Source organism: Danio rerio, chromosome 20 (assembly GCF_049306965.1).
Source record: "Danio rerio strain Tuebingen ecotype United States chromosome 20, GRCz12tu, whole genome shotgun sequence".
Lineage (NCBI taxonomy): Eukaryota > Metazoa > Chordata > Actinopteri > Cypriniformes > Danionidae > Danio > Danio rerio.
This window is the reverse complement of record NC_133195.1, coordinates 6,567,373-6,580,524: the sequence shown is the minus strand read 5'-3', so window position 1 is coordinate 6,580,524 and position 13,152 is coordinate 6,567,373. Positions and strand designations below refer to the sequence as shown.

The 13,152-nt window shown below is 38.9% G+C and overlaps 1 protein-coding gene across 4 annotated transcripts in view; it reads left to right on the top strand.

The window, feature by feature from the left end:
• The window catches only part of trappc8 (trafficking protein particle complex subunit 8), a 164,717-nt gene that overhangs the window by 52,716 nt on the left and 98,849 nt on the right, over positions 1-13,152 (top strand). For all 4 annotated transcript variants that reach the window (XM_017352638.4, XM_017352637.4, XM_017352636.4 and 1 more), the window contains 5 exons: positions 609-759; positions 851-951; positions 5,700-5,805; positions 5,908-6,039; positions 7,829-8,053. In XM_017352638.4, the coding sequence (XP_017208127.2) occupies positions 609-759; positions 851-951; positions 5,700-5,805; positions 5,908-6,039; positions 7,829-8,053 (715 nt within the window). The remainder of the gene's footprint in view (positions 1-608; positions 760-850; positions 952-5,699; positions 5,806-5,907; positions 6,040-7,828; positions 8,054-13,152) is intronic.

Sequence of the window (13,152 nt, the reverse complement as noted above, 5' to 3'; positions counted from 1 at the left end):
TCACTGATTTATAATTCAGTGGATCAAATTCAGCTGTTTGACATGGACAATATTAAATGCTACTTTTGTGCTGTTATTAGTTTTTTCCACACTTATTTACTGGTTTAAACATCTTAAATTGGTTTAACTGCTAGTGAAAAAGCAGCTAGAGATTGTCAATCTGCAGTCTATTGCTTTTCCAGCAGTTCCCGGATGTAATGTCAAATTTTAAGAGCCGAATTTGATCCACTGAATTTTTTGAAAGCGAATGTTTGAACTGAATAAAAATTACGCTTCGTATTTTTCACCGGTGCAGCAGAATATATATATATATTTTTTTTTTAATAAATCTGCAAAAATGTCAACAATTCTGTTTTTCTGTCAATATGGGGCGCTGTTTGTACATTTTGGAAAACAAAAGAACTTAAAAAAGATTTTAGCAAATGGCTGCAATATAAAAAATAGGGAAATTTTCAAGTGGGTCTAAATACTTTCCGTACCCTCTGTAAATTAAATTTGAACTGATATAGTGTCACAACAAATATTGTTGTTCATAAGTCTGTGTTGCTGATCTATAATACACCGTGTTTTTGTGGTTTGTGATCTGATCCTGAGCTGTGTGCTCTTAGATATCCCTCTGAGGCGCCGGAGCTTCAGATCAGGAAGATGGCTGACCTCTGCTTCCTGGTCCAGCATTATGAACTGGCCTACAACTGCTATCACACTGCCAAGAAGGATTTTCTGTCAGACCAGGCAATGTTGTATGCAGCTGGAGCGCTGGTGAGGGACACTAGCAGTGTTTCTGTGGTTGAAGAGAGCGCTGAAGTCTCCTCAGGCTGACTGTCAGGTATGTGCTTGTGTGTATTTACAGGAGATGGCGGCTGTTGCTGCTTTTCTACAGAGCGGAGCGCCGAGACCGTACCCCGCTCACTACATGGACACCGCCATTCAGACCTACAGAGACGTCTGCAAGTGAGAACAGACATTCACTCTGAAAATCCAGCAGTTTTATATACATTATTTTTATTTATTTGTGTTTTATTTTTTTACCATATTATAATTTCTAACATTTTGTTTTTGAATGTTTTGAATGTAAATGTTATTAAAAAATAAATCAGTTTAATTTAGAACTTTTAATGTTAAGGTTTTTACTTTATTTGCTTGTGGCTCACCAATTTAACTTGAGTATCATGCTGAATTATTATTTAGCGGTTCAAGTACGAAGTGCTAAATCCCTATTTTTTAAGCATTATTATTATTATTAATGGGGTTTGCCTTAGGCAAAGTCCATTCTTACAATTGTGCATGGCTTCTTATTAATGGGGTTTGCCCAAAACCCCCCCCCCCCCCCCCCCCCCAAAATCCCATAGACTTAACATTGAGCCGAATTTTGACGAATCACAGCGCCGAGTGTGAATTTCATAGAAATATGGGATTCACAGCATCTGTAGGGGGTTGCAGCCTAAGTGAGAACATAACCCGCAAGGGGGTATAAGTTGCACCCCTGGGGCTCTAGGACGTCCCAAAGTTCTCCCATTGACTAACATTGGCCCCATTGACTCCCATTCATTTTTCTAGAAGAGCACTAAACGCGTTGCGAAATGGGCCGACCTTTAACGCGTTATAGCGGCAAGTGTGAAATTCGTAGAAATATGGGATTCGCAATATCTGTAGGGGCTTGCTGCCTGTATGAGAACATACCACAAAAGGGGGTATAAGTTGTACCCCTGGGGTGCTAGGACGTCCCAAAGGGGTCCCCATTGACTTTACATTGCCTATTGACACAGCCCTCCACAGTTTAGTTCCAACCCTGTTCCAACACACTTACTGGTAGGTTTTAAACAAGCCTGAAGGACTCAATTAGTTTGATCAGGTGTGTTTAATTAGGGTTGGAACTAAACTGTGCAGAACCGCGCCCCCCCCGGAACTGAGTTTGACATTCTTGTTCTAAACCTTAATGAAATTGAACACAAAACAAACTATTCTGAAGAATACTGAAATGTTGGCTGTTGTTTTCACACAATCTTCAAGATATCTTCCATTGTTTAACAGAAGAAAGAAAGAAACTAAAACAGAAGTGGAGGATGAGTAAAGCCCCGCTCACGCTGTGAGATTTTAGCCATAAATTTTGTTATCTGAGAAAAATTTGTGAAATCCTAAAACATTCCTGAAATCCTATGCTAAAAACTATGATCTTTAAACGTTGGTTTGACATGTTCACTGACAGCCAGTTAAAGCCTGTTGCGATTAGATTTTTTCTCCAATGAAGTTCTGGCAGTGATTTCAGACACTTTCCTGCAGTGTGACATCAGCTGCGATAAGCGTCAATCCAAGAACCAATAGGAGCTTCGAATTTGATGACCCAGTCCATGCGACAATACAAATGGCTGCAGGGAAATGTCAAAACAGTTTTTTTTCTTCCTGGTTTTATTTTTGAGACGCACTACTGTGTGCTGTGAGGAATCATTTCAGAACGCGAGATGGTGAAAGTGTCACGGGTGGATGACGTCAAACTCCGGAGGCATTTTCTTGCGTGTTTGGTGCATCTTCATTGTCATTCAGGGGTGCGTTTCCCAAACAACGCTGTAACTCATGGCTGAACTATCATAGTATGATGCATTGTTTGGAAAAAGAACGACGTAGTGACAAGTGTTTCACAAAACCATAGTTTCTCTGTCGCAGATCAGACCAATTTAGTTATAACCTAAAACGCTCATAACAATGCTCTAAACAGGGCGGTGGAATCTACTTTTACAATTTGACAGTTGTAAAACACTGCAGAAAGTTCTAACCAACAGGTACACGGTACAGATACTTAATAAATAAACTACTATAAATTAAAAGAATTAACTGATGCTTTTTGTTTTCGTAAGCTTTGGAGACGTAACATATTGAGCACAATTGTAAACATGAAGATTGCTAAAAATGAACTGTAAAAATAGTTTGTAGGCTAATTACACCTAAGATTGATGACCTTAATGCTTTTTTATTTTTAATAATTACAACTTTGTATGTTAGAATGTTCTAAATGAATAGTGCATAAGGGCGATAAGTGGGAATAGAACACAGCCAGGAACTATGTTTCTAATGACAGCTCCAGAGCTGCAGTTGCGAGTGCTCAAGTTTGCGACGCAGTTTGTGAATGTTCGATGGAGCGACGGATTCGGGAAACGACAAATCAACAAACTATGTTTGTAACGATGGAACTTACAACTGTAGTTGGCTAATGATGGTTTTGGGAAAAGCATCCCAGGCTGATTTTATGACTGTTGAGATCTTACAGTGTGACATGGGAGCCATGTTTGTGCAGTCTGACATGCTACAATAGATTGGAGGAACTATGACGTCACTTTGTAGGCTAATCGGCTGCTAGCATAATAATGGTTCCCTCGTGAAAATCCCTATGGGGTTGCAAATAATAAGCTCTGTGTTCAGACACTGTTCATTACATTTACACGTTTTGTCCAGCCAAATAATCCTCACACCAAAATATAACTTTGAGCACTTTTAAATGCAAATGCAAATTAGGGTTGTAACAATATACCGGTATGACGGTTTACCACGATTTGAACGTGCACGATTATCATACCATGAACAATTGCATATCAACTGTTTTAACCCTTAAAGACCGAGACAGCCGCCCGCGGCTAAAAATAAGTATTGCTCTTAAATGTTTAATAACTTTTGATCCGCTGATCCGATTCATACAATTCAAAGATTGGCATAAAGAAGAGAATCTCAGCTTTCCAGTGCTGTATCACATAACATTCGCGGACTTTCAGAGGCTCCGGAATCAGTGCGGTTACGTCATCAACATTTGACAACGCTGATTTGACAAAGAAATGCTCGTCACTGTGTCTCCGGACAAATCAGACATGATACATTGATGCATTGTCCCTCCTCCATGCCCAGATTGGTTCAAACTCGCTATATCACAACCAATAAGCATAGGTTTCGCTTTTGTTTGTGGACCAAGCTTTTTGAACAACACGGAATGAGAGATAGGCATACATTTATGCGCGGCTAAATAAAACGCAAAAAAAAAAGTTTTGCATGAAATAATTCTCATACTAAGTACTTTTGCATGCACAGCAGCACAGAAACATGACAAAACAGTGACACAGCAAAGACGAACTGCTGCTCTTGCTGTTTTCAAAAGACGCAAATGAAGGTGCAGCTGTTTGTCTGCATTGCAGACAACCACATCCATATCCATGCTGGCACATAAAACCTAAGGATGTTCCATATTGAATCTAGTTTCGTTATGTAACTATTTATAGTATAGTAAATATTTATATCTATTTTTTACTGAGGATTTGCACCATGTTTATTTGGACTTTATTTGAACTTTGACACATTATTTATTATTTTCTTATTTTTATTTGTTCATTGTAAGTGGTGTTGTTTATAGTAACTAAAATATATTATTTGGAAAAATTCAAATTTGCTTCACTGTTCTATTATTTTGTAACATTTGTAACATACCGTATACCGCGAAACCGTCAAACCGTGGTATTGTTTAAGACGATTATCATACCGTGAAAAATTCATACCGTTACAACCCTAATGCAAATCTTAAATGCAAACGCAAGAATTGAAAAGCTAACATTAGGCTATAAACGGACTACAGTGCCCTCGGGGCGCTTGTCTGTGACGTCAGCCCCACCCTGCTACAGACAACTTATCGAGCTTATTTTTAGAAATAATGTCCATGACAGAGTTAATCTCTCTGATTTATTATATGATAATCCACTGTATACATTATAAACCAAAAAATACGCAAAAACACAAAGACCTATATGCCTTTTGGATCGTTTTTACGTGGGAAATACATCTGTTTTGCTTTACGGTTGTTCTAAAAGTTGAGTATCGCGTGCACACAGCCCGCTTACCTTAACAGACGACAGAAATGAGGCGTGAGGAGGAACAAGTCTATCAAATGCCTGCAAGTTCCATCATGGACAGAGCAACATTCAATATTCCTTTTTTTGTCACGAAGTACAGTGAAAAGCAGCCCATACAGTCACATCTGCTATACATTTTATGGAGGAGTGTAAATATTGCAGTTATGACAAAGTTAAATGTGTTCAGGTGAAGAAAAAAAAGACGAAAAATCACTTGATCACGTTAAAATGACAGTTAATATGCTTGTATTTTTACACATTTATTCACACGTTTGCATTACTGAGAGCAGGAAAGAGACAGGCTGCACTAGTAAGCACGTATCTTCATAATATTGTTTATTAAAAGAAATGATCAACAAATGAATCCGTCTCGACAGCCTTTACAAGTGAAGGAATTATCTACACACAATCTGAATTCCCAATTAGAATAATACTACAAACTATAAAATACTATTCATGAAAAAACCTAAATACAGGCAGTATCTTGAGTTTGTGTTCGCCACGAACCTTATTTAAGAAACACTACTGAAACCCCATCAAAAAACCCATTGACTTTGGGACGAGGGAACCGGAACTGCTAAAATGCTCGCTTACGGGTTTTTGCAAACAAATTGACGTCATAGTTCCTCAACTCTATTGAGCAGGATTATAAAAAAATCCCAGTGTGAGCCAGCCTTAAATGATGACAGAAGTTTTGTTTTTTTGGGTGCACTTTACATTTAAATAAAGATAATTAATTTCAGTTATTGATATCTTTTTTTCCTCATGATCACAAAAAATACTTAAACAGCATTTTTTTTTGTCTTTGCATCATAGAAACATGCTTTTGGCTGAGAGGTGTTGCCTTTTAAGTGCTGAGATTTTAAAGAGTCAGGCAAAATATTCAGATGCTGCTACACTTCTGATCAAAATGACCAGTGAGGTGAGCTCAAATCTCAATAACAATTTGTTTTTCTCTGTGTGTTCATTGATTGTTAGACTGTTTAAACAAACCTCTTTCCCTTGACTTTCTCTTTTCTGAAAGGACTCTGACCTGCGCAGTGCACTTCTGTTGGAGCAGGCGGCTCACTGCTTTATTAATATGCGTAGTCCTATGGTCAGGAAGTTTGCCTTCCACATGATACTGGCCGGCCATCGATTCAGCAAAGCTGGACAGGTATGAGAGCAGACGCAATAAAGATGCTTTCCTAATGTCTACACTTTCTCAGCGCATTACAAGGAGACTGCAAAATGAGTTCAAGTCATTTGAAATGAGGCAAAAGAAGATGTTTCAAATGCTTAAAAGTCAAGGTGAAGCTAAAATCCTATTTCTCAGTTTAATTTGATCCCTCAAGAACCGTCATTTTTATTCAGGAATTCAGTTCAAGATTTCAGTAGGTGATCTTGATGCAATATATGAGGCATTATTAGCGATTCTTTAAATTACATGGAACTGTTAAAAAAAAAAAAGAATGCTTGAAATTTTTTTTTTTTTCGTAAAAATATAATAAATATACAATTAAACATTTATATAACATTTAAAGGATTTTTTTTTTGTTTGAAGTATTAAAATAACCAAAATAAATTAAAAAGAATGACTCATTCATTTTTTGCCGCTTTTCCGGGGCCGGGTCGCGGGGGCAGCAGTCTTAGGAGAGAACCCCAGATTTCCCTCTCCCCAGACACTTCCTCCAGCTCCTCCGGGGGGATCCCGAGGTGTTCCCAGGCCAGCCGAGAGACTTAGGCCATACTCACACTAGGTACAGTTGCCTCAAACCGGGCCAAAGCACGCTTGTCCCCCCTCCCGTCTCCCCCGACGGCCCGCACTCACACCCCAAATGGGCCTCGGCACGCTTACGTCATCGCTGCTGCGCTGTTCAGTGAGAACCGCTCTCTCACTCAGCAGCACAGTGGAGATTTCTCTAGTTATATTGTTTCAGTCATTTGTTATGCAGTAACATGCAGTCAAATATTTCGCCAAACAGTCCTTAGGGATGCAGTGACACGCAGTCAGATATTTCTCCGAACAGATCCGCCACTTTTGGCGCTCATAAACAATCATAAAGCCCTCGTGCTGAAGGAATGAGGAGGTCTGCTGAAGGCGCGCAGCTGTCGTGCTGTTAGGAGTTCTCGTCTTTAATAATCTACAGCAGTTTGCATTCACTGAACAGTAAGAATGATTAATAAATCCATATGAAACAGACCCTTAAAAGTCACGTCTCGCTTTCAGTTTCGGGCTTTGGCGTGTTTTGCACTCACACACAAGCGTACCGTGCCAAAGCCCAAGTGAACCTTGCTCAGGCACACCTCTTCCAACTGGGCCAGGGCCGGTCAAGTGTACCGTGCTTGAGCCCGACTCAGGTCACTCACACTTCTCAAATGATCTGGGAAACGGGCCTGGGCATGGTACGGATGGCATAGTGTGAGTAGGCCCATAGTCTCTCTAGCTTGTCATGGGTCTTTCCCGAGGCCTCCTCCCTGTGGGACATGCCTGGAACACCTCGCTAAGTAGGCGTCCAGGAGGCATCTGAAACAGATGCCCGAGCCACCTCAGTTGACTTCTCTCGATGTGGAGGAGCAGCAGCTCTACTCTGAGCTCCTCCCGGGTGTCAGAGCTCCTCATCCTACCCATAAGAGTGCGCCCTGCCACCCGTCGAAGGAAATTCATTTAAAAAGAATAATAAAACTTACAAAAAAAAAAAACAATAAAACTTTTATTTATTTATTTTCAAGGTGAATTAAGGTTCATTATGCATTTCAGTTTGTTACCAATGCTACCAATCGCTTATGAAGTGCAAAATGCAATCCACTTCTAAGTAGGCAGAAAGACGGTGCTTCAATTGTCACCTGAAAGCTGATGCCGCTTTAACAGCTGTGAATTCAGTGGAGTGTGGTGGTAACATGATGAAGTGCTTTCACGGACTCAGACATGCTCTTTTTTTTCTCTCTCTCTCTCTGTGTTCCAGAAGAGACATGCACTGAGATGCTACTGCCAGGCCTTGCAGGTGTATAAAGGTAAAGGTTGGACGCTAGCTGAAGATCACATCAACTTCACCATCGGCCGGCAGTCCTTCACCCTGCGGCAGCCGGAGAACGCCGTGGCCGCTTTCAGACACATCCTCATCAATGACAGCAAACAGTCCGCAGTGCAGCAGGCTGCTTTCCTCAGAGAATACCTCTATGTGTACAAGGTCAGCATAAACATTTGATACTCGAGATCAATAATTATAGTGTCCAATTTAACAGAAGTCGCTGTGAAATCTGTTTATATCTGGGATATATGCTATTTCCGATATCTGAGGTAAACATCTCCTGACGCTTTCAGGATGGCTCTGTCACGTCAAATTGTATTCAAACTCACAATGGTAACATTGAACACTGAATAAATTAATTCAGAAGTTTCTCATTAACCCTAAAATTACAAACCATAGTGTATATACAAAAACAGTGAAGATCAATAACTAGAGTAGTGTTCAATCCAACAGAATTCCCTATGAAATCAAAATAATGGTGTTAGTGTCAGTATGTTAGTCTTATGCTGTGTTCACACCAGACGCGGAACGTGCGGATAAATCGTGCTATTCACTCGTAAATAGCCGCTTGAACATTTAAGGTCACTCGCTTCATTCGCGCGTCAAATTCACATCAGAACAGACGCGGATTTGCGTAATGGTCAGGGCTTCTGTCTGCCCGAAGACTCTAGCTTCATAGCTAAATGGCTAACATGGATTTTATGAAAAAAAATAACAGTGTTTATGTGCTTTATGAAGACTGAAAAACAGCGTCGATACGTTTAGGGTCGTGTCTGAGTCCACTACATTCTTTCAGAGGTGCATCCAGCTCTGTGAGCTCATAAACTCCTCCAGAAACTTAACCTGGATGACGGAGGCTTTCAGCGGTCCTTCTGACTGAGCCAAGCCGAGTTTGATGAACTTCTTGTAGGTGAAGGCTGGAGGATTTCCCTCGGAACACCGACAACAGGTTCTACGTCACAACCACGCCCCCACAAGAGCAAGCTTCTGATTGGTTAATGCGGCGCGAATGTCCGCTGAAGTTCAGATTTTCGAAATCGAGAGATTCGCGCGAAACGCTCGTTAAGTGCGTCAAACACGCAAAAACGCTCAATTCGCCCCGCGCCATTCGCGCAATTTGCGTCATTTGCGCGTATCGCGCCGCAGGATGTCTATTCCCGCGTTTGCATTGACTTAACATGTAAATCACTCGCGCTTGACGCGCATGTCGTGTCTAGTGTGAACGCAGCATCAAGGATATCTATAAGCTAGTGTGCTTCAAAACAGTTGCAAAAATCATAATTAGAAGATATAAACATCCAAATCTGGTCTATTCAGAAGTGGGTGACTGATTTTTCTTAAGGTCACCTCAGCAAATCTTCTGACCAATCAAATGCTTTCTAGTATCTGACATGTCCCACCTCTTTTATATCAATTCTCATTTGCTTTTCATCTGATGCGCTTGAGCTCAACCGCTTTCACTGGCAGAGCTTTGATAAAAACGAAACACTATTGGCTGGTTTTAGGAAAAGGGGAGGAGCTACTGTACTGCCCTTTCTTGATGCAGTTTATACATTGCGTATCGAACAACAATGCACTTTTTAAAGCCCTTTGAAAGACTTTTACAGCTTTGTAGCAGTCATTCATTTTTAATGAGGCATTTTGTCCAGAAAGTTGCTTTTATTAACTAAAACTGCACAATTTATACAATTACCGATAGTGTAAAAAGTAACTGGTTTAAAAAGAACAGCGTCCTCATTAAAATGACAGCATTTTTGAAAAGAGGATCATAAGTGGAATGTAATGCAGTTTTGCTACAATATTACAAATTGGGATTTCCTAAGCTGATGCAAAATATCCGTATAGAGAGCAGATCAGTCAAACTAATCATTAAAAGCTCTCCTGAGGCCAATGAGAAAAGAAAAACACTTGAGCTGAGATTTTTAAATTGCATTAAAATGGCCAGAAATTACATTTAGTACATTTTAAAACTTGTTAAATGATTTAAATTTCATTTAAATGCTATTTTGAACCCAAATGCCTATGTATTTTGAACCTTTTCTTCTATGTAACTTAGAAATCTTGGAAAGATGTCGGTGCCAATAGCCTAGTGGTTAGTTTGTTGACGCATGGCACTATGATGTTCTCGGCGACCCGATTTCAATTCCCAGCACTACGCCCTTTGCCGATTCTTCCCTCTCTCTTCTCCCCATGCTTTCCTGTTTAAATTCTCCACTATCTTTTTCTCATTTCCCCGATAAAAACCCTTTAAAAAAAAAAAAAAAAAAAAAAGTCGGCAGGTTTTATATGATAAAATAAGTCATTCTTGAGCACCAAATTGTAATTTTATAACAATTTTTAAAGTATCATTTTACACTAAAGACATATTAAAGTCCACATAAACCGGATACTGTCTTTTTTTATGTTGTGACTTGGCTTGGGCGATGTCGACCAATTTGGCATTGTATGAATTAATTATTTATGAATAATTAATTGATTCATAATTAATTAATTATTTGTAGTCTACAGTTTCAAATGCCTGACCAGCATGGTCTTTGTTTTACCCATGAACAAATCATAAATAAATAAAGATAAGTGGCACACAAATTACAACCTGTCCATCACTTTTTCCATGGGAGGGTGGTCGGTAAAAAAGGTGCACAACCAACAGTATCTGAGGTTTTCACTAAAATGACTAAGTACAAGTGTGAAAGTGAAAGACTGAAGCAGTGTACTGATGCTGTGATGTGCTATTTGATAGATTCAAAAGACCAAAGAGTCGTCAGATAGAGACAATAATTAAATATCAGGTTTAAAAACTACAGTGAGACACGATCCTTGATAAACTGTCCTGCATATGTGCGCATGACAGTGTGTGGCTGTCTCTCTGTGCGTGTGTGTGTGGTCACGTGATGTGCGTTTTCAGTGGACGGAGCGCTGTTCAGAAATGCTAGGTAAAACACGGTGTAGATTTGGATAATTCTCGTTCTAAAATGGCGTTTTAATACTAAGACGTATTAGTGTAAACAAGGCCTAAGTGTGTATTTTTTGCAAGTGGGTTTGCGACGGGGCGGGGTGGAGGATCGGGGATGCCGGCTCAGCATCGTGTTGTATATTGGCCATCAGCAATGGACGATGGCATTGTCTATCAACCCTAGATGTGACGCAGTTCCTAGAAAAATGGAAAATCAGTGGGCGTGGCTTGTTTTTTTTACCTCGAGCTGATTGGATGTAGTAAAGAAGATATTTTATTCAGAAAGATGTGGAAAAGGGTTTGGGGAGAGTTCTTACAACCTAACCGACACCTCCTCCTCACCTTTTATTTTTTTTATTTATTTTTTTTGTGACAAACTGACAGTTGGAGGGACATGGTTAAATATGTTAACCACACCCAAAACCTCAAAATCACGTAATCTGAGAATTTTACTGAAAAAAAAACAAACAAAAAAAAAACAGGAAATGCATTTTCAGATTTAAATTTTAGTTTACAAAAGCAAACAGGTTTTTTTTCTTAATAACATGCACAGATAAATTGTTTGCCATGAAACTGGCAATGTAAGCTAACAAACTCATATGGTTAGTTTTGATTTCATTTGTACTTAAAATACAGTTGAAACCAGAAGTTTACATACACTCTAAAAAAAGGAACATAACCATTTTAAAAAAAAATCATATTAAACATTTACTATTTTAAATCTGTCAGGATTACCTAATTTGTTTACATTTGTTAAATGCCAGAGTAATGCCAAAATAATGAGACTTTTTTTTTTTTTTTTTGAGAATTTGTATTTATTTCTAGACAGTCAAAAGCTTACATACATTTTCTTGGTATTTTTTAGCTTTGCTTTTAAACTGTATAACTTTGGTCAAATGTTTTGGGTGTCCTTCCACAAGCTTCTCACAATAGTTTCTGAAGGATTTTTGGCCCATTCCTCCTGACAGAATTGATGTAACCGAGTCAGATTTGTAGGCTGTCTTGCTCGCACAATCTTTTTCAATTCTGCCCACAAATTTTCTATAGGATTGAGATGAGGGCTTTGTGATGGCCACTCCAATACATTCACTCTGCTGTCCTTAAAGCACATTTGAACTAATTTGGCAGTAAGCTTAGGGTCATGGTCTGTTTGGAAGACCCATTTGTGGCCGAGTTTTAATTTCCTGGCTGATGTCTTGAGATGTTGCTTCAGTATTTCTACACAATGTTCTTTCTTCATGATGCTATCTATGCTGTGAAGTGGACCAGTCCCTCCTGCAGCCCCACAATATGATGCTGCCGCCCCCATACTTCACAGTTAGGCTGGTGTTCCTAGGCTTGTAAGCTTTCCCCTTTGTCCTCCAAATGTAACACTGGTCATTATGGCCAAACAGTTCAATCTTAGTTCCACCACACCACAGGACATGTCTCCAAAAATTATTATTTTTCCCAATGTAATTTAGCAAATTGTAATCTTGCTTTTTTGTTGATTCTGGCTTGTTGATTTTCCCATGTTGTTACACAAGGAAGCAGTGTGATTGAGGTTTTCCTTAAATACTATTCTACAGTTGTGCCTCCAATTACCTTAAATGTTGCAAGTTCAATCAGAAACCTCCAAAACCTTGACACCATCATCTGAGCTTTTTCAGAGGCATAATAATCTTAATGTATGTAAACTTTCAAGAAAAGTTATAACAAATTCTCCAAAAATATCTCTTATTATTCTGCTATTAAGCATAACTAATTTTATTTAATAAAACTAATTTGACAATCCTAACTTGCCTAAAAGAGAAAAAGTTTAGTCACATTAACATCTGACTTTTTTAAAAATAGTTATGTGCCTTTTTATAGTGTATATAAACTTCTAGTGTCAACTGTATATTCTTAAAGGAAGTTTAATTAATTGATTAATTAATAAATTGTGTTTGATCAAATAAATGCAGCCTTTGTGAGCGTAACATTTGTCCTAACAATATGCACCATGACAAGATCCCAGCAACAAGCAGTTTGGCTGTCCACACCAGTCGCGACATAAACTTTTAAACATCAGGCATTCAGAAATGCAGATCAACTGCACCAATGAAATCGACAGGTTTATAATCTAATTAATACATAATAAACATCATTAGCATTTTGGAAGAACATGCTGAATGACACATTGTTGCAGCATGTTTATGTTTAATCTGTTTGCTAGTTATTTCATTTTTGATATCTCCTGCCACTTTCAGAATAGATCTAAAAGTCACGGAAAATTGTATTCAAACTCACGATTGCAACATTGAACACTAAATAAATTAATTTAGAA